The following is a 22445-nucleotide window of genomic DNA, read 5'->3' on the forward strand; positions in this document are numbered from 1 at the left end:
GGACAATTTAGAGTGTTCAATCAGCCTACCATGCATGTTTTTGGAATGTGGGAGGAAACCGGAGTACCCGGAGAAAACCCACGCAGGCCCGGGGAGAACATGCAAACTCCACACAGGGAGGCCGGAGCTGGATTCGAACCCGGCACCTCTGCACTGTGAAGTCGACGTGCTAACCACTGGACTACCGGGCCGCCATCACCAGATTATTTGGTCCAAATAATAATGCGCCGACAATAACAACTATGTGCTAATGAGAACTTAATTCATCATAGACAGCACTGTGTCGTTATTGTCGTAACACTAACTTTCAAAATGATTCCGATGCAGGACTCTGCAGTAACGTTTGCGCTGGTAACACTGATGCGACCCACTTTTCAATGGGTCGCACTAACACGGATTTGGTCACACACTTTTTTGGGACGGTACAGTATGACCCTATTTGCTGATGTGTAGTTGGTATACCGTAGTTTCAGATTATATAAATATTGACAGTAACTGAAGATATATTGTTAAAATATTTTACTGTAACAACAACTTTGCAACAGGCAGCAGCTGACAAAACAGGTCATTTATTTTAAATAACTTTAAAAGGCAAAGGAAACGTCAGTAAAAAAGCAGTAAAATAATAGCTGACAGCTAAACAATTCCAAATTGTTTTTATTTATATTAACATTATAAACCAAACACGATAAAAAATACTAATTTGAATGCTTTCGAGAACAAAAAAATACATTTTGAACATTTCTAAACACTTTAGAACAATGACACACACACACACACACACACACACACACACACACACACACACACACACACACACACACACTCCTGAGCTTTATTATTTATTTTTTCTTTATTATTCATTCCAGGACTTAAGAATGTCTTAGGGGCACCAAAATATTTGTTGTTTATGATTTAAGCCTTTAGGCAATATAAAAGCATTCTTCTTGATATATGTCAGCTTTTATAAATCGATAGTTAGCCCACGCTATTTCGAGATTTGTAGCTATAAAGGTTTATTGCATCCATGGTCCTTTTTGGGTAATCGGGTGCTTTGTGTGGGCTCTCAATTCCAGGAACTGAGTGGCCCTGTCACGCAGGCAGGTGGATGAGTTTGGTACGGGTTATTATAAACTCTACAAAAATTGCGCGGACAGCTGAAATTTGGGGAAAAATTTTGGCCAAAAAAAAAACAAAAACATTGAAACTAGAGAATACGAAAATTGAGGTTCTCACTGTATGAGGATACAATAACAGCTTCCGCTTTTTCACGACTAAGGTCTACAATAGAAGGTTTTGGAGTGTCAATGGGAAATGTGTAGTGCTTCAGGTACGAGTTCTAAAGAACAGAAAATGGCCTTTCCTTGAACAAACCGTACCAATATGCGAATGATGGGGACCAAGTTGCCTCATGAACTTTCCACCTGCAGAAACGTTACCAGGGCTGTAACATAACGCTTACACACCAATCAGATTGCAATAGTGTCTAATTACTGTACCGCATTGACTGACTTGACCGTTGTGATAATACTCAGCAACATATCGATACATGTAAGCTCTTCTATTATGGTTTCCTATGTGTCAATTCTGCCGCAGCTGTTTGTAAGATTCGCTCTCTCTTGCTAAATTCTCTCTAGTTCTGTGTTCAAATACTTGTTTCAATTTTAGGCCCATAAAATGTAGAAATGCTGACAAGTGCCAGTAGGTCACCTTATATAGTGTATTGTAATCAATAGCTCTAAATTGTTAGGACACGCAGTGGTATGATGTGATGATGGGCCAGACTTTATATGCAGGTGGAGAAGCACTAATGAAGAAAAATTGAACAAAGCATAGAGGAGTATTTTATTTTTTTATTTTTTGCTGATGTAAGTGGGCCGCTGGTCCCTACGGTGCACATTTCTTTTCTGGGACGGACCGGGGGATGGCGCTCACCTGACCCTGATAGGAAACAACATCTTCATCCATTCTTTTTTTTTTTTTTTTTATGGGGGCAAGGCAGCTGACTTGAGACGATGGGGGACAATATGGCCAACATCGTCCCATCTATTCTACTTTCTCTGGCCCAAAACATTTCTGGAATCATGTTATTTGTTCAGAGGTTAAATGTAATTCAGTGGATGTATGTGCACTGAATGAGTTTCCTTCACTGAGTTGCTGGCCTTTGTGCCCAAATCCTGTGCCTGGGAGTGCGAAGCAAACTGCTATTTAAGGATGGCATACATAGCCTACCCAGCTGCTGCCCTTTCCTCTCTCGTCGTAATTGAATTAGCGCAAGTTAAGTGTAGTTGTGAGGGTGTGTGTTCTCCACGGATGGCTGGTTATAGTAGTCACCACTTTATGGATTGGTATGTCTGTATGCTTTTGCATGCCCGATTGGCTTTTATCTGCCCGATGACTGTGTTTGTGGAGCAGGAGCTGAAGAGAAGAGAAATTGCCATCTGATGTCATCTACAAGTACAATGTGTAGGTGGGAAGTCTTTGATGTGGTTTATTGTATTGAGAAAGGCGCCGTCAAGACTTTGACAGACACAATCTGCGGCCAAGTTGTCAAGCAACAGCCAAATATAGGGTACATTTATTGCACAACAGCAATAGCGATTTGAGGAAAATGGAAATCGTCTTCACGGACTGACAGTGAAGTTATGTTACTCATCCTGAGTCGGGATGATCACATTTGAATATCTATGTCAACAAGATCACATTTGAATATCAATGTCAACAAAACCAGTTATATCGTCGCTCAGAGGTTGTGTGTAACATGCCAGAATGTCCTGCCAAGTCACTTACAAGTTGACATGTACATTGTGTTGCCACATGATAAGATTGCCAGTATAATTACTGTTCTGCAGAGCGCTCATGTGCTTGAATATGAGAATGTCCATCAATTTCTATACGGCTTAGCCCGTTCACGGTAGCGTTCAACTGACTCTCGGTGAAAGGTTTTCTAGACCCTGATGCCAGTCAGTCACATGCACTTGTAGATAAACAACCATTCACACTCTCATTCACACCCATTGACAATTAGTCGTTATTGAAAGAAACATTTGTGTTTTGTTTTTGTTTGCGGAAAAGGCCAATGCAGGTACTGGGAGAACCTGCCAACTCAAAATATCAGGTACTCTTGTGCTCGTGTGAATTTAAATGAAAGAAGAGGATTTTCATAGTATCATATTAGAAAATTATATTGACAAGGGAAGTAGGCCACCAACATCCCATTTTCATGGACGGTCTAAACCGGCTGCGTGTGTGACAGAAACGACAAGTGAGGCAGTGTTGTTTGCACATGTAACATATTTACACAACCTACATCCTCTACACTGGCGTTGACATGTCATGCAAGCAAAACATTTGCGTCCAAAGTGGCGGAAAATATTGGTGTGTGTGTTTTATGAACGCCCTGTCTACCTCTCATCTTTTTATACATCAAGATTAATTTAATGCTCCTTGAAGTATTTTGCATTGAGTTATAGTAACAGAGTTTGGGGGGGGGGGTTCAACTTTGACCTTGCCAGTCGATTTTTATTTATCTGTAAGAACTGCCAAAGCGGGTGTTTACAGTCTACAACTAAAACAGACAATTTAGAGCTTGTAGCCGTGTATGTTGAGCAGAATCCCCAAAAGACTATGTCTCACGTCTAAAAATGAACCAAAGAACGTCAGTTTCCCTCGTTTGTGAGATGCGCCATAAAGCCAGCCAATTCTGAAGCATTAAGATTGAAAGACACGCCGAAGGTATTCTTGTCTCAGACACACGTATTTATGAACCGCTCTTTTCTCACTTTACTGTACATTGATTTTGGGTAAGGCAAAGGGGCTTCAGTGAGAACGTGTTTGGAATGGACCACTCACTATTGTGTTTGCATCTTCAGAGTTATGAAGAGTAAGTGTTGAGAATATTTCACTAGAATTTAATATCATGTAATATAAAGCATATGTGGGTGTGTAGTCCTATGTCACAGAGCCAGTTCACTTGTGACACGAGTCTATGACGTGACCTCGTGACCTCATCAGATGAGGTCACGAAATGACGTCAGCGAGAGATGGTTCTATCATTTCTGCAAACATTTGTCCCGCTTCCTGCCTCGCCCCGCTAGTAACCCGCACATTTCCTTGATTGGAATTCTAGTGCTAGGTTGTTGACAGAACAGAGAGGAATGAGGATATAAGAATTTACAATTAGAGAAATGAGATGAGCTCCTACACGCAGGACCATATTTACTCCTGTAAACACTTGTGCATGTCAGTTTGTATTTTGTGCGCATGCGTGTCAGTCAATTCATGGATGCATTCTGTTCGCATTAGAAGGCACATTTGTTTTTGTTCCGGGCTGTCACTTTTTAATTTCTGCCTGACACCAATTTTTTATTGTAGCCTCGTGGATCGGCCAATACGATCCAGTTCTTTAGGTCACGCTAAAAATTGTTAATATGTGGGTTTTAATTTGCTAGATACTGGCATCTAAAACCACCACATTCACTGTACAGAAATTATTCTGGTCCCCTATTGAAAGAAGTTTCCTTCTTTTATCACGGAGAAATCATGTGTCCTGTATTTTATGGTCCATTACGTACACAGTAGGTGCAATATAACTCACCTGCTTGGTGTCAATATTATTGGACACCCTGTTAGAGTCCTGTCTGCAATTTGCAAGCGTCAAACCTTCCGCTCCACTCATAGGGTCTTGCATGACCCCTCTCACACACTACATTCAGGGTACAAGTGGCTCCCAACAGGTCGCAGGCTGCGACGTCCACATTGTAGAACACAGTGGAGGAGGGACACTTTTGTCCTGAGAGCAATCAAGCTCTGGAACAATGACCCCTCCCTGTCCCGACTGTGACGCATTGCACTTTAGCATCCAGCAAAGAGCACATTACTGGACAGTAGCGGCAATATTTTAACTGCAGCACTGACTGAATGTTATTGTATTTGTTGGTGTTATAATTTTTTTTTAATGCTGCTTTTTCCTTTTGAATTGGCCCATGGGGACAAATAGTGTTTGGAAGTGAATTGAATATTAATGAACGGCTCTATTTTCAAACATTTTCACCGCACAGCTTTGTGAAGCATGTATGTTAAATAGTGTAATTCTGTCATATATTTATTTGTTAGATTTGGCGCTGTTGTGCGAGATTCAGACCAGACGCCAAACGTCTAGGCTTGCTTTTTGTTTGCCGTGCAACTACGCGGGGATTGTTTTGAGGGCAGAAGACGAGGAAATCCTCTGACAGGCTAAAAAAAAAAAAAAGTTTGAACAGTGCTCGTCAACCCTGGTCACGGCAGCTATTACTTGGCGTTGGTCCAACAATGAAACATCGGTATGCTCAGTTTGCGTTGGTCTGCCTGCAATAATAGGCTAGTCGGACTATGTTTCCCATGATTCTTAGACATGGAAGCAGGAAGTGGTTGTATCGTGCCCTCCCAGTGTGAACGTAGTGCAAGCACTCATTGATTCCTTCCAAGCAATGCGCAGGCTTTCACGGCTGCTGGAGGGACAGTCTTCGGTGGCCGCTGTCCAAGCAGACGTCTCCTCTTGGGCCAATGGCCTGCTGCCGTGGCAGAGGAATTTTCGCTCTGGGCTCTTTTCCCCGTGTCATGGCACCACCTTTTGTTTACTTCAGCAGGCCGTCAACGCAAACCAGCATCATTCCAACATCCTGTTTCAGCCGAATGACTTTCGGACTGAAGCCGAAAATGCACTTTTGGACAATATTCATACACTGAATTGTCAGTGCATCCCTCGGAAAATATGCATTTATACACTTGTGAATATGCGTAATGATGTTAACTTTACTCCTCTTAAATGGATTTTCTGTACAGACACCAAAAATGATAGGACCTTATCCGCAGAAACATTTGAAAAGCTTGACGTTGTGTTCTCTTGGCTTCAGCGCTATAAATAAATCATCAAGATGTGTTTTTCCCTCCCCTGACTCTTTTGTTCTAATGCAATTTCCAGCTCGTTTTGTAGATAAATGATTCATTTTATTATTTACTTCTGTTTCCTGATAATTAAGATTGCCCTCTCTTCCGTATGTGCGTCATAGACAGTAAATATGAAGAAATAACAACCCTGCTTCTGTTTCCACCTTTTTTACGATTGCAATATTAACCTGCAGATTGCAGAATTGTTTGTAATATGTTGATACTCTCTGAAGCAGATCCCACTTAATTTTGTGTGGCATCCTTTTCTTGCCTTCTGCTTCTCTTTGTCAAGGGTGGATGAAATGGGTGGAGCATCACTTGTCTCTCTGCTGGCAACCTAAGGGGGACAGAATTCAATATTGCTGCCGAGGAAATCTGCCACCCCCACTCATGACTTTCTGCTGTGTATGTTTACCTTTTTTTATGACATTTCTACAATCAGTCTTTCATTGTTATTTGTTGTGGAGCAACATAAATCCTGCCTCCATCTTGACTTGTTTAACTGAAGCTTTGTGTATGTTGTTTTTCAGGAACATTTGATTGGTACGCCTCAATATCTGTGATGGAAAATCGTGGTGAGTACCAAGATGTCCATTGAGGTTTTTTTTTTTTTTTTTTTTTTTTTTTTTTTTAAGTGCTGTGTTAATGCTGCAGAAAAAGCTTTGGAGACACACTTTCCTGTATAGCCACAGTGTTTATGAGGTCTGTCTAGCTTGTGGACATTTTATGAGCCACTCAGGGATGCAGCCACACATCTCCAGGGCCTCAGTCTGTGGGTCCATTTGTTTTTTGCTCTACATTAGCCTCGTGTCAAGTGTTTATGCTGCAATAGCTGGAGGGCTGTGTCATTTGAAGTTCATTAGTATGTTAGTTTGTTGTCACAGCCGGATGAAAAGGTGGAGTCTCGAAACTCAACTTATGTTAACCCATTAAACTTTCAAAAACAGGGCATACTTATATGCTCATTATATTTCATAATTTATCATATAATGAGTAGAAGAGAAACTGTGACAATGGAATGTCTTGTCTAGAAAAATTTTCAGTGATGCAATTTCAAATTAAGTATGAATTTTTGCTTATTTCTAAATGGGTTGGTACTTTAGCAAAGGGATCACCTATATCACTCAAGCATCTCTTGTACCATACCATGCAAAAAGAGGCTTTTATTCCCTTACATCTTCAACGTTGCTTTCGAACAGCAGTGATTTATGTTTTGTGTACAATATTTAAATGATGTTGTTTCACATTAGTAATTGCTTTCAAATTGGATAACTAAACAAGCCTTCCTCAGTGACAGTGATTAATAACTTCCCGCTGTCACTTATAAAATCGATACAATCCTTCTAGTGCAAGTACATTTGAAACAAATGACTCATTGCTTCAAAGAGTATTTGCCTTTGCATGTGTGTGTGCATGTGTCTGTATACATACTGTATGTGCTTAACAACATAGAACCTGCTCCAGTATGCTGCCTGTTTTTGCTGAGGTCTGGCCCAGTCTGTTATCCAGGTCAGGCCAACAGGTTCTGGGCTCATGCGGATTGGCTCAGCTCTTTCTGGAAGCTGGCCCGGTGTGGAGGCTGTATGTGGGGCACCCAAAGAGAAAAGGAACACTGTTGAATGCACACACTAGCTCACCATCTTTTAGAAACAGCCGAGATGCAGCCAAATAGTAAGAAAAAGCCATCCGTGATGCAGCTCGGTGCTTAGGACTCCTATTAGGCAAACTTGGACAAGGTTTTCTGAAGGCACTCAAACCTCAGAGGGAATCAAAGCACATTCTTGGGGTCCACTGCACCCTGCCGTGTGACTGTCTTGTCTTTGTGCAGTTCCTTTGGTAAACATTTCAAGTAAGTTAAGCTAATTCTGTTAAGAATAGTCATGAGACAGTCGGAGACGTATGATAAACTGTGCTTGGCTGCAATGAGAGGGCTGAGCACATTGGTAAACAGTATTTCCTAGTTCTAAAAAAACAGAATGCTACATACAAGGTAAACAGCATTCTAAGTGACCAACAAATGTATCTTTTATCTTATTTCATCCAATTTCTCCGACACTTTGTAACAGGTGTGATTGTTTATGAACCCATGTCCGCTGACAGTGTTCAGTTGCAGTATCTATCCCAATTAGATTACAAATTCACAGGTTGGTAAATGAGTACTTTAGTTTCAGCAGCATCTTATTTCGTTCCACGTGAGTATTTTTTGTGGTTTCATGTTTGTCGCGCCCATTGCCGTACATACTCACTCGCCTTGTTTAAAACATAACTCAGCTTTCCCAAGAATGGTTGGCATCTTTCACTGACTACTGACCTGCGCTATGAGCCAATGAGGGAGGGTCAGATGTGGGGAGGGAGTCCAGTTCTTGCAGGGAGGGGAGGACTTAAGGAGATTGAAAGAGGGAGGGGGCGAGGGGAGTACTGAAAGGAATTGAGGAAGGGTAGACAACAGGAACTCTGAGAGGAAGAAAGAACTTGAGCTTGGGGAGACTTGAGGACATTCATTTAAGGACGAGGAAGGCAGGTGCGGCCCCATGTTTATCCAGGTTGCATGCATTTGAACTGAAGACAGGTAGAAACCCCGCAGGGGGATAGACCATGGGACAGAGTCTCCGTGTGGAGACCCCGGCTCAGGAACCACTACAACATAACAATGGTGGTGAGTGTCTGCACTCATTTCTAGCCTCTCAGTCTATATTCTCCATTTCAGGACACAAATGCATGACTTACCTTTTAAGTGTTTTGGGGTTTTTTTTCGTGTCGTTGCTGCGAAGAGAGAGAAATCACGGTTAGTTACATGTATTCGTTTTTCACCAAGTAATTCACAGTCTCTCTCTCCCTCATTCTCTCTCGCCATCTTTCCTTGTCGGTTTCCCCTTCACTTTACCACCACCAGGAATGTTAAATCACTGGGATCACGTGGAGGAATGTCAGCTGTGTTTTCATGTAGTTGTGAGCATGTGTTGCGCACTTATTTTCATCTGTTAAAATGTTCAACATGACATTTACATGTTTACAGTGAAATGAAGTAATGGGGAAAAACATCTTTTCATCTTTTCATTTTTCACAGTTAAAATACAGCATTGCAGTTGTTCCACAAATGAAAGCACTATCAATATTGGTATGGTCCATTCATTCATACATTTTTGGTTGACTTCAATATTTTAATTTTGATTACAATCCACTGCAGTTACATTTGTCTGCTTTGAGATCGCATTGTTTTTTAAACTTTGAAACGGAAGAGCTGCGTTAATTTAAGTGGCATAATCTTCTCTGCCAAAGGTTTGGTGATTAATGCAGGTTGCTTATTATGTAATGATCCGGAAGGATTGGCAAGCAGATTGGCTAAAAGCGTAGGCCGTTTTTTTTTCTTTTTCCTTTTTTGTTCCAAACAGCATTCTAATGTGATAACATGCTCACCTGACCAAGGCTGTCATGACTCATGGAACCATGAGGTCAGGGGGAAATCGAACTTCCCTGACGCATGTTTATGGGACCAGTAGGTGTGGCCTCCTAGAGTCACACGCCCCCGTGTTTCCTGACTCTGGCACCTTATCTTTGCAGCTTCTGATTACACAGTACGGCAGCCAGAACTCCTGCAGAGTTTTGCACAGACTTGTTATACACGGGCAGGACATTGTTAATGTGTTAACATGCAGTGGTAATGATCTTCACTGAGTGACTGAGTGTCACTGGATTGGTCCTTGCAGAGCTGTGTGACTGAGCTGTACAGTGGCCTGAATTATGGTTTTCGAGGGGAAGAGGTTGTCTTTGTTCTGTCACAGAATCAGGGTGGAGTGTCGTTTCCTCCCTGTGTTTCCAGGCTGCCCCCTTCACTCTTCTACTTTTTATGCCTTTTTCCCTTTTACGCCCATTTCCAGTTTCACGCTTGCTCAGGCTCGGCCACAAAAACGAACATTTTGAAACCCATCTGTGAAGAATAACTGAGCTGTTCTGCCACACTCGTGAATGGGAAATCATATTTGGATGTTTTGTACTTTTTTTTTGTGTGTGGTTTAGTGGGATAATTTCATCAGGCTTAAGTGCTTGTCTTCAAAGAATTTAGTCAGTCATCTTTCTCGAATGGATGCCTACTCCGCGAGCTGAGTAATTGTCACCTCTGCAGTGCCGTGGTGTGCGCTAGCCTGGCACAGCCTGCTTTTATCCTGCTTGACTGGCTTCAGCTGAGGCACTGTGACTCAGTCGGCTGTGCGGCAAACATTTGGACAGCAAGTGCAGCGATTTATTGGGATATTATAGCAGCTGCCCTTTACAATGCCATTATAAGCCGAAGTTCCTCAGTGCGGACACATCGCTTGAACCTCGACCGCATCTGAATCGACTCAACGCTTTCCTTCGTCGAGCCTCCCTGGCGTTTTCCTCTGTAGTGATTCAACTGTTTGGATACATCCACTTATTTGAATTTGGGGGTTTATTCTTTCCCATGGCATGCTGTTTTAAAACCCGCCACCATGGAAGCTGGACACTTAACAGTCACTTTCCAGGTAGTATCTCTTAGCATTTCAAAATAACAATGTCTGAGCTCTGAATGCCGCAATATTATAAGATATTTGTCATATCTGCAAGTGACTGTGGCCGTCGTATGCTGAGAAGCAAAAGTAGGAAACCCCCATCCTCCTCTGTTGGCATTGATGCGTGTCTCGTTCCAACTCATACCTTCAGCGCTGTGTGGTTTTCATAATATCTAGTGATACTGTTTAGAATTGAAAAAGTAAAGCGAGGCCATTTAGCAGAACTGAGCTGCTAGTATGCTGTGGAGAATTTCCGTTTGGATACTGAGTACTGTAATCCACATCAGCATTTCAAGATTTACATTGTTGGAATCGGACCTAAAGGTATTAGTGCTGGCAAGTCGTCCTGTATGTGCGCATGCGACTGGATGTTTTGAAATGCAGAGCAGAGGCACACACTATGCCTGCTGAATTCAGCAGCTGCTCCATTGAGAGCGCCAACATTTAACCTCGCAGTATCCTGTCGTTTTCAGGATGCTTGTCAATCACCTATTCAGAGTATGTAATCATGATTGTTAACCAAGTTTCATTTTCAACTGCTCCTTCTTGAATCATGCAGCACGCAAACATGACTCAGTCATTTGTGCTGACATAATCCACGCGTGTACTTTATTTCTCTATTGGGGCCGCAAGGGCTGGAAGACTGATAAGGTACTTGTCTCCGCCACACCAAGGAATGTTTGTGAACTCTCGCTGAACGTCAGACTCACAGAGCCCTCTCGTTAACTGGATATGAGGAGTGTCCATGAGCTCTCGGCATCACCCTGCCAAAGCACACTCAGTCCTCGAGACCACTGAGCTAAAGATAATAACTGTCTTTAGTAAGAATACTGTTTGTCTTCTTTGGAGGCCGTAGATAACCTTAGTTGAAATTGCCAGATTATTGCCAATTTTTGGGGAGCTTTATTGTCCTCAGAGTTGCCCATTTTGTTTATTCAAGCCTTGCGAACATTTCTGTATTACCCTTGCTAGGTATGAAACGGTTTAATTGCCTTCAACCCAGGACAAGTCTCAATTGAACACCAATTATTGACTGTGCACAGCGCAAATATAGTTGCGTGTCTTCAAATCTCAGTAGCTTTTTTCCAAACTTTAGTTCACTCGGTTCACTTTCTCTCACAGTTCTGGTTCTTTCTTTATTTCTACCATATCTTGTTTACTTAAACGGTCAAACTTTTGAAGAAAATGTCCTTTTCTTTTCCTATTATTCTTCAATATAAAACATTTGTTCTACAAAATTGCAGTGGCCTTTAATTTTGCGAAAATGTAATAAAAACAAATCTCTCCTGATGGTCATATTTGTGGATTTGTTAAAGCGGTCGCTACACAAGCGTAATCTTTGCCTGTAGCCTGCATTCTGATCATGATGAGAAAGAAAATACAGCACAACCTCTGGGGTTGTGCACAATATACCCCAGGATGATGGTAAACTGTTGACAGTTAGTGGTTATTTTTTGAAAAGAATTTCCCCAAAGAACGAATGGAAATAGTTATGCTACCAGTCCACTCCCCACCCCCCAAAAAAGTTTGATAACTGTAATTCTTTAACTAATCTTTTTTGTTAACATTCTTAACTGTTACATAACACTAAATATAAACTAAGTACTATAATATAGATTAAAAACAAGTTTACAAAGAAGAAAAGATAAAATAATAAAAATAACGTGCAAAAACAAGAAAACATTTGACTTGAACTTTTAGAATGCAAGGTAAGTTTATTCATATTGCGCATTTCATGTACAAGACAATTCAAAGTGCTTTCCACAAAACATTAAAATCATTACATAAAGAGAAACCAAATATAAAGACATTGCAAAAATAATTAGATTAAGTTGATGAAAACCAGGCACCATTCAAGCGGAATGAAAAGACCGCTTGCAAATGGGGTTTAAAATGAAATAAAGGAGAGATTCATGAGAATATGGCAGTAAACAATCATGTTTTTAAATGTAGCACTGAGATCTAGCAATACCAAGACAGTGATTTTGAAGGCTTCATTATTAGGATGTATGGTATTTAAGTCCAGAATGAAATGCATAAAACAGATGGTTTTGCATCAACAACCCTTTCAATGATTTCCCCCCCAAAACGCAACAACACATGACAATGTGGTTGTGCTAACTTTTGTAGTTTAACCTCTTCTGACATACAACGCCCTTTGTTGAAGCTGGTTCTTTGGAATTAGTGTTGCAAAAATCTCTCCTCAAAAGCAAAACATGTGGTTAATCCTTTGGTCACCGATCAGAAGGAATCAATTGTTTGCCGAGTTGATGCAGAGATTTGTTGAGGCCTGGCCCTTGTCAAATATTCTAGTCTAACGGGATCTCATACATGCTGAAGACGACTCAGAAGTAAAATTTGATCACATTGTACCACAGGATCGCATTGTACCACAGTTTTGTGCTCTGACTGCTCACTTGTATCACATTATCGCTTTCATTTCAGATGATGAAAGTGAGCAGCACCACGGCACGATGGTGGGAGAGACGAGCAGCACGGGAGACAGCACCCCTCCCCCAAAACGCAAGGGCAAGTTCCCCAACCTTGGCAAGATCTTCAAGCCATGGAAGTGGCGAAAGAAGAAAAGCAGCGAGAAATTCAAGGAAGCGTCAGAAGGTTTGTGGTTTTAATTGTGTTTGGAGTGATGTCAACACCCCCACCTCTCCCACTCACTTAGCTTTTTAAACCCCACAATGCATGGTGCAACGTACCGTGATTGCAGCCCAGATTGAATGACGACAATAAGTGCTTGTGTGATACGATTTGATGTTATTCCAAACTTGCATTTTTTTGAACATGCAACTAATAAATGAGCACCATAACAATGTTTGTAATGTGCTGCCATATATCTTTGTCGATATGGCAGAGCTGGAGAGAAGGATGTCGACGAGGCGTACCCGGCAAGAACTTATAGATCAGGGGGTGCTGAAAGAAGCTCCAGACAACGGTACAGGTTCTCTGATTCATCTGATCTTTGCACAGCAGTGTCCGTATCCACTGTAATCTAGTGCAGCACTGCTGAGGCTGTCACACCCACACAGTCGGCAAAGTGAAGTCATGAGTACATAAATTGCAGGAACACTGTACTGTCATTCAGCAGGAGTCTGAGACGCACTTAGAAAATATCAGATGCCCTTTGACCTTGCTTGTTGCCTTGTTTTTAAAAGTAGTGTAATATCTGTTTTAATATGGCTCTCGAGAGCTGAGAACGTGGAACAAATGGTGCGCTGCAGCAAAGTGGCTTCGAAAGGGGCACATGCAATCATAATGCAGGCCCCGCTGCTCTGCAGTAGCCCCTTTCTTAAACCTACATCCGCTCCTTCATCACTTCAACCCACGCTCACACATACTCATGTCTAATGTACTTTGCTGACTAGGCTTTTATGACGAAATGATTGGAACCATTGATTCCTTTCACTATGGAATATACATAGAACTAAATACCAGGATATTTAACCCTTGACGCCTGTCAGTTCGAGACACCTGGTTTCTGAAGCTGAGCCATGATTGGTTGTGACCTGAGCCCTGAGAAACTGATGTCTTTTTCAGTCAACAGCAAGTGGCAAAACTGTCGCCTGCCCCAAGATGAACAAAAACGGGTGGATTGTACTGCTTAACTCATGTTCCCCAAACACAATATTAATCAGAATGGCTTGTTTAGACTATGAGGATTGCATAGTTTTTGGGTTGTATTCCCTTTTAAATGATAGTATTCTAAAATAAGCGAATGCCTGTGCATAGTATGCTGGAAACGTCTTTGTTAAATGACTGAAATGTCAATGGCATTTTCAAATCACTTCTCATTACATCCATATAGATCATGCAGGCTATGCATGGTGTTTTATACAATTGACCAAATTTAGTCGGTCTACAGCAGTGGTCTCCAACTTTTCCCAAACTGAGAGCTGTTTCTTGGGTACAGGTTAATGTGAAGGACTACCAGTTTGACACACACTTCTGAAATAACAAATTTGCTTAAATACCTTGATGTGATTGTTAAGAATGGTGTTCATTTATGGTATATGAAGACACGATTACTTTAATGATTTCTCACAATAATTAGGAAACGGATAAATATCATGCAACACTTTATTACTATAAGTCTCTGCCAGTGTTTACATTATACTTGTACAACATTACTAGACGATCATGATGTCTCAATAATTCGAACTGACTCGCAGGCTACTCATGTGGTCCTTGGGGGCTACCGGGTGCCCATGGGCAACACATTGGTGACCCCTGGTCCATAACTTCCCAGCATTAATTGTTGTTTGGGTTAATGGCCGATGCTGGTTGCAACTAAATAGTGTCCTCCATGTTAATGACTTAAATTGAACTTCGGGTAGCCCATTTCCAAGTATTGATGGAGAAAAGGAGCAATATTGTGAAGTTTGATGAATAGCTGGTGTTCCCACTTTTTGTTTCTAGTCTTGTATTTGTCAAAATAATCCCTAAAAGTTCATTTTAATGCATGGTGTGATATTGGGTACGACATCCCGGGATCCCCCCAGGCTGGTTAAAAGGCCATGAGTGTGGCGTCCAGATTCCAATATTTCTGTGTGTTTATTTAAACAGAGAGGATGTAACCTGACTCTCATCATAGAGAGGCTTCCGTCTGCCGTTTATTTATTATGGGTTACAGCACCTGCTCGACGCCTAACACAGAACAAAACGGGGGTCGTCAATCACAGATTGATGAACCCTCCGTCAGTATTGATGCTGGAAAATTGCTAGAATGCCTCTAATTTCTCAGAATCTGACCAAGAAAGTGCGAGGTTGAATTGGGGAAACGGCTGGGCCAAGACGGTTGTCAACGTCGTCACGGCATGGCTCTGCCTCTTGCAGGCAAATATGGCTGCGCGCATTAGCTGTCATGTCATCTGGACATTTGTTTGGACTAGGTTCTTGGGCTATTATAAGCTTATACAACCAGTGTAACAAAAAACACTTTTGGATGCAGTTATTCTTGATAAACCACATACACACTGTAAGCATCTATCAGGTCCACACCATCGACACATTACTGATTGAAATGACTTTATGCGTTGTCTGAAAGTCAAATGAAGGGAAGACTGACATTTTCTCCTTCTTTAGATGCGGATGGAGCAGCACAAAGCCTGAAGCAGCCCTATGTGAAGAACGGCCACACTCTGCCCGTGAATGTAGGAGTGGGGGTTAGTGCTGGAAGGAGTAACCAGGGCCGAGTGCCCTCTGATTCAGAATTTAGAATAACCCCTACTTGGCTGGCCCATTCAGACGACCATAGGGGCCGATCACCCCCAGATGCTGAACGCCGAAGAGTTTCAAACTCCAGGGTTTCCGGTCCCCCGGAAGAAGTGCAAAGAGGAAGCGGGGTGATTGGGCCCCGTGTACATGGGGAGGCAGAGCGGAAGCCTAACACATCGTGGCATGGACAGATTCACAATCAGATGGATGAAGGCAGAAGTGGAGGCCAGTTTTACCCTGAAGATGGACAGAGAAGGCCTGGGCTGCAGAAAGCACCCTCAGAGGATGGCAGGAGGAGTCGACCGGCTGATGTAGATTGGAAGCCTACACTCCCCCGACATGCATCTGCAGAAGAGGGAAGGGCCCGTAGAGGTGAGTCATTTTTGCACCCCCATGCCACCTCCCTCCCCCATTTAGACATTGTTCCTGGAAAGGAATGTAGAAGTTTTAAACGATGACATCATGCATGTTTTAGCGTACTTGGCTGGTGCTGTCCTCTCAAATAAGAGAGAGGTTCTTGGCAGCTCCCTGGAGTCCTGCTCCATCTTCTTATTCAGGAACATTGGGGAATAGCTCGTCCTCTCATCTCCTCTCCTAATTAATGTGGCACAATCACGATACTCTTCATTGCCCTTTAACGCAACGCTGTAGAGAAATTTTAGACTGGGATAGGTGGTGAAAAGACACAGTGAATTGATTTTAAGCAACATTACACTTAGTGAAACAGTGATGTTAAATGCTCTTTTAGAGACAGGTTGTGCCTCATCTGACAAAGGGGCCACTTTAGATTTTTATTCTGTTGTTTTGCATTTGAATGCCTGAATTACAGTTGAGAAGATCCCCGTGTGAATTTGGAATAATACGATGAAAATTTCTAGTAAAATGGTATAACACTTCCCAAATACTGAAAGACTCACGACTGGACAACCAGCGCCAATTGACACTCACTTCTAATCTTCACTTAAGATGCTTAAAAACACAACTGCATCGGCTGGGCTATAAATAAATACAGTTATCAGAAATTTTTGTCACAGCTTTTAGCTTTGACGTATGGGATTTGCAAAAGAATGTGGGTTGACTCAGATATGTTTGGGCCTGGCTGAGGGTTGTGTTAGTGTGTGGCAATTGCAGTAAACCTACGCTGTTTATTCTCGCTGCTGATCCCGCGGTAATGTGATTCTACAAGTGCTATCACTGTTCATGGTTGGAATCCTAAAACGGCAGCAAATGGCTCACTGCTGTGTCACTCAACAGTTTTTCTCACGTTAAGATTTTAAAATCATCTCAAAATGAGATTCACGAATAGGGTGTTTGTTTTCCTTCGTTCAATCTAAAAATATAGATTAAATCCTAACTATGATATATATGCACAGGCTATTGTTTTTTTGTTTTGTTTTTTTTAATCAACACACAAATGCACACTCCAGACAATGTGCATCTGAAATAAGAACATCCTAAATGTGGCAAATCACTATACATTTCGATTTGAAGGGTAATGTTGAAAAATGAATACTTATGTAATATATCTAAGATGGTGTCATGTTTTCATAGAATCAGACAGCCATTTTGTCCCTGACCCTGAAGCACTGAAGGACACCCTTCGTGAACCTCTGCCACCTAAACAGTCCGTCATGCCTCCAAAATGGTTGATAAGCTCTACGCCTGAACCAGGCAGCGAGGGGCCACTTCGCCCCCCATCGAACCACAGCTCGGCCCAGTACCCATCACTCTCTGCATCCCTGAGTACTGCACCCAAGCCTACAAGGAACACCTCAGCTGTTGGTACGACCACACAGCTGTCTTCATCTGCAGTCTCGTCGTCCGCCTCTCAGGGCACCAAGCAGCCACCTCTGCCTCCGCCCAAGCCGGTGAACAGGGGCAACCCTGGCATGCTGGGTAAGGTTTCCTCAGTTGTGCTTTCACAATGATGACGACTTGATCGGGTGGTGCATCGATACATGGTTCGATTTGGTACGTTAGTGTCACGGTTTGATATTTTTCTATATAATACATCTTTTTAACTGCAACAATTTCATGTATTTTACTTATTTATTTTATTTACGATACCTCAATTGGCAGACACAACATTTTGGTGTTAGCCTTAAGTTGCACCAAGCCTCACTCTGCCCCACTGTCGTATGGTGTTCCACATGGTTCAAGTTTGGAACCTCTGCTGTTTTCATTATATTTGCTGCCGCTGGGCTCCATCCTTAGAAAACATGCTATTTCCTTCCGCTGCTAGGCGGATGGCAGTCAGATCTATGTCCTGCTGAGCAAAATGAACGCTTTCTCATTAAGGCCACATTTGTCCTCTCTGGAGGAAATCTAGGCCTGGGTGGCACTGAATTTCTTGATTTTTATTGAAAAGCCAACAGAAGTTATCGTTTTTGGTCCCAATGGCCCCTCACACTTTGCTGACATAGACCCCCTGGCACCTCCTTATCTAAAGCCAACAGTCTCGAACTTTTAAATGGGACAGTGATTTTAAATTGGACCAGCAAACTGGCGCTGTTGATAAATCCAGCTTTTTTCATCTTAGGCAGCCAGATAAGGGTAAAGCCTCTCCTTTCTCAACAGCACTTAAAAACAGAAATCCATGCCTCTGTTGCATCTTGTTTTTATTTTGGAGTCAGCAATCCTCCATGATGTATCTCCAGTTGGTCCAAAATGCTGCCGCTCGCCTCTTGACTGCCACTCGTAAGAGGAAGCACATAACGCCTACTCTGGTGTCACTTCACTGGCTCATTTTAGAGTTATTTTCAAGATTATTTTATTTGTTTTCAACTCTTTAAATGGTATCACCCAACCATACCTCTCTGAGCAGTCTTCTCTCAAGCATCTTCTATTGGTCCAAAATGCAGTTGCTCTCTTCCTAACTGGTCTTCGTAGAAGGGAGCACAAAACTGCAATTGTGTCCTCCCTTCACTGGCTCCCTGTACATTGTAGAGATCATTTTAAGAATCTAGGCGAAAATTTATGTGTCAGCCAATTTTGTGGTCAACCATGCCAAGTTTGTTGGCTTATTTTTCCTCCCCTTCTTCCCCAGTTCTAATTACCGGTACAATACTTATCGTACGGTAACTAAATATTTTTGGGGCTGATTAAGTGAAATTGGATCATCCCTTTTTATACTGATAATCTCTGCAGATGCATACTGGTTGGGAATCATTGCCTGAATGAATCTAAACATTTGTGCATTTTTGTTTTGTTTTTTTTTTTAATCAGCAAATGACTTAATGCACCAAGGCTATTGTAGCCACAACTGTTTTCAGCATTTGACTCTCTGAACAAAACGGATTCTTGTGTGAGCCATAGTTCACAAGGCTGCATTTCAGTGGCCGTTTTTTCTTATGAGATTGTTTGCTAATTCCAAATGAGGTGAGGCTGTCTACTTTGATCGTTGTTAATCTTTAGGATGATTCAACTTTACGAGTTTCGTTGTTGTGTGTGTGTGTGTGGGGGGGGGGGGCAAAGTTTCTGGCTTGTGCGGCTGCTGTGAGACATTTTTTTGAACATCACGGCATGTACAGTACTCATTTGGTGGCTTGGAAAGAAAAAACAATCTTACTCTCTTTCTGACTATTCTGTGAGAATCTTATAAGTAAAACAGATGTTTCGAACATGTATTGCAGGAGCTGTCAGTATTACTGAGAATTTTCTGCCAATTTATATTAAGTTGACAGTGTCTTAACATCCCTTGGCACTCTATACATAAACCGAGTAGCCATGTATCCAGTCTTTAAAACACTAGAGCTGAAGGCCTCCATCTCCTCCTTCTTAGTCTCCGCCCTACAGGGTGGAGAGCACGCACAGCTTCCGCTCTACTGGTCCTGCTGGAAGCGAGAGTGCGAGTACGATGTCTATCTTTCCCTGCCTGTGTACCTGTGCCGGCGGGCTGGAGGCCTGCGCTCAGGTAAAAGGATGCACTCTGGTATCTGTAAGCAGGGTGTTCAATGTCTGAACTCCCCCCTCCCCTTCAGAGTCCGCATTCTTCATCATATGGCGTCTTTTCTAGCTGTCCGCATATTTTATTCCTAATGTCTTTTTTTCCTGATGGACCTTGTTTGCGTCCCCTTCAATGTGAGATACACAAGTTGCATGCCCATACTGAGCAGACAATGTGTGCGCTGTTTGCTTCATGTATATAAAAGGCAAATGCTCTTGTTGTTGAACGTATTTAGTTTGGTACTCTAGTTTGGCATGTGAATCAGAGTGAGCCATTAGCAGGCCTGCGGCCTGGCTTGCGATGAATGCATCAATGGAATTTTAAGGATGTAATCCGCTCAACTCTGCTGCTCGAATGGGATGGATATGAATGAATGGACAATAAAGACTGTAGCATAATGGTTGACTCAAGACCTTATCTGGCACTCGCATGCTTATGGTTTCTCAGCACTCACCACGGCTCTGACTTAACATAAACCTGACTTCAAGGCCTTTGTATACATTTTATTAGTAATAAATAATATGGTAAAATTGTGCATGTCACTTGAGTGCTTGTGAGCTGCCTGTCCACAAAGTTTTTGTCACTGACAAGACACCAAGTTTGGCTGTGTTGAGCATGCGGGCTGTTTTTTTTGTCTTCTACGTCTCTGTGACATGGGGCACATGTTGAACACTAGCGTGTTAGATCAATGTGTGCATCCATGTTGACACAGTTATGTCATTCTCTGGAAGCATTCATGCTCAGTCAGACATGTAATTCCAGTTGTTAAATTGTATTATGTCAAACGGGATGTATCCAATGTTTACAGCTGAAGAAGCATGTGCTTTCATTCCACATTAGCAGAAGCATAAAACAAAGGCTGGGACAATCACTTCATGGCCGAAGAGCTTTTACATTTTGCTTCAGGATTCAATGTAACTGCTTCTGTCCTCAGGTGACCTCACCCAAGCTGCCGGGGGTGCCAGTGTTGTCCCAGCGAAGCCCTCCCCTCCAATGCCTCCAAAGAGAACCACCCCTGTCACCAAACGCAACACCGATGACTCCTCCGCTTCAAGCCATCCCCTCACGCCCTCGCCACTTTCTCTTGAGGACGACAGCTCTGTGAGCTTTCAGCTGCCTCCCGCTCCTCCATCCCCTCCGCTTCCGTCGCACATACCTCCTTCTCCACCCCGACAACAAATACACCCCCACCACCCTCATCTTCAGCACTCTTATCCGCACCCACTGCCCCAACCTATACCAATCTTGTTTGATCCCCCAAGTCCTGTCAGTGAGTCACCCCAACGCCCAGCCCCTGTCCCACTGCACATCATGATCCAGCGAGCTCTGTCCAGTCCCGGCCCTGTTCACCCCAACCCAGATGGGTCACAACGTGCTCACACATTGCTCTTTGAAACGCCTCCAGACTACCAAACTGATCGAAGTCGCCCCCTTCCTGTCAGCATCCAGCCCCTAAAGCTGTGAGTTCTACTATGCAGTAACAGAAGCCCAGAAAAGGATCTAGAGAGGATCTTTCTTCATCTCTAAATTTACATGGCTTATAAATTCTGTTTAGATGAAAAGTTGTTCAAACAACACAGCATTTTAAATGTGATTAATAGGAATTCAATTCCGGTTAAATGTGTGTGGAAAATTCATTATAAACTATGTTCTTTGACACTTTTATTTTCTGCTAGATCTGAAGACGACTACTCTGAAGAGGAGGAAGAAGAGGAGGACGATGACGAGGAAGAGGAGGAGTACGACGGGGAGATACCCCAGCCTAAGCTAGAGCCACGGAGTCGCTGCGGCTTGGTTGTCGATACTGGAGTTTGTGTCATCCCCGGTGAAGAAAACAGTGAGGAAGAGGAGGAGAATGATGAAGAGGATGAAGAGAATGACATTCACAGAGAAGATAGTGACTCAGATGGTCCTGTGCCTTTTAAAGAGGAAGAATCAGATGAGGAGGAAGAGCCACTGAGTAAGCATCGTCATATCATGACTTAAACAAGTATCCATGTATGTTTCTTCCCGGCATAACTATAAATCTAGGTCATCTGAATAGCACAGTCCAAGATTTTGTATTTTCTTTAGGAAACCCGTAGAACAGTGCTTCCCAAACTCTGAGCCAATACTCATTTTATAGATTAAAAAAGCTTGTGGCACACCACCAAAAACAACGTCACAAAGGGTAAATATAATGACGTAATTGATGATTTTTGTCTCAATTTATTCACAGTTTTAATTTGTGTGAAATATGGCCACATTTATTTATTCTTTAAAACTATTATTTTATTATATGAATGGCAACTGGTGGATACACAGCTTAATACCCGAGTCAATATCACCATATGGTGGCTTTTAGACTTCTCTATTTCAGGAACAAAATGTTGAGGTTTTCCATTGAATTTCATATTCATTGCAAGTAAATGTTATGATGTTAGAAATATATATTGATTGAGGTCCTACACTTTTTTTTTTTTAATAAGAAAACATTAAATAATGTGCTCGTGTTCACAGGGTGAACAGTAATAGGTTAGAACAAAGGTGTCAAACTTTGGTCTTTGAGGCCGGCTATCCTGCATGTTTTAGATGTTCCCGTCACCAACACACCTCATTCAGATGATCAGTATCGTTGTTAGGCTCCTGCAGAGCTTGCCGATAAACTTGATGAGTTGTTTTCTGATTTTTGGCAAATGTTACAAAATCAAAATGGCTGTTCAACAGAAACATCTGTGTTTGGGGGAAGGGGGGTGGGGGGTAATTTAACTACCTATATACTTCGTAGTTGGTAGAAAAGTGTGTGAGACATACCAAAGTCAAGTGAAACCAGTAAA

At 42.3% G+C, this 22445-nt stretch overlaps 1 protein-coding gene across 11 annotated transcripts in view; it reads left to right on the forward strand.

Moving 5' to 3' along the window:
• The window catches only part of phactr4b (phosphatase and actin regulator 4b), a 30865-nt gene that overhangs the window by 3615 nt on the left and 4805 nt on the right, over positions 1-22445 (forward strand). For 6 of the 11 annotated variants that reach the window (XM_019886223.1, XM_019886219.1, XM_019886220.1 and 3 more), the window contains 9 exons: positions 6221-6333; positions 6459-6503; positions 12903-13073; positions 13324-13404; positions 15552-16055; positions 17235-17579; positions 19465-19596; positions 20564-21089; positions 21306-21589. In XM_019886223.1, the coding sequence (XP_019741782.1) occupies positions 6491-6503; positions 12903-13073; positions 13324-13404; positions 15552-16055; positions 17235-17579; positions 19465-19596; positions 20564-21089; positions 21306-21589 (2056 nt within the window). In that variant the 5' untranslated portion in view covers positions 6221-6333; positions 6459-6490. Of the gene's footprint in view, positions 1-6220; positions 6334-6458; positions 6504-8346; positions 8585-9787; positions 10431-12902; positions 13074-13323; positions 13405-15551; positions 16056-17234; positions 17580-19464; positions 19597-20563; positions 21090-21305; positions 21590-22445 lie in introns of those variants that run through there. The other 5 variants (XM_019886224.1, XM_019886215.1, XM_019886216.1 and 2 more) reach the window with 5 other exon arrangements.

This window comes from Hippocampus comes, unplaced genomic scaffold (assembly GCF_001891065.2).
Source record: "Hippocampus comes isolate QL1 unplaced genomic scaffold, H_comes_QL1_v1.1 scaffold335, whole genome shotgun sequence".
Classification (NCBI taxonomy): domain Eukaryota; kingdom Metazoa; phylum Chordata; class Actinopteri; order Syngnathiformes; family Syngnathidae; genus Hippocampus; species Hippocampus comes.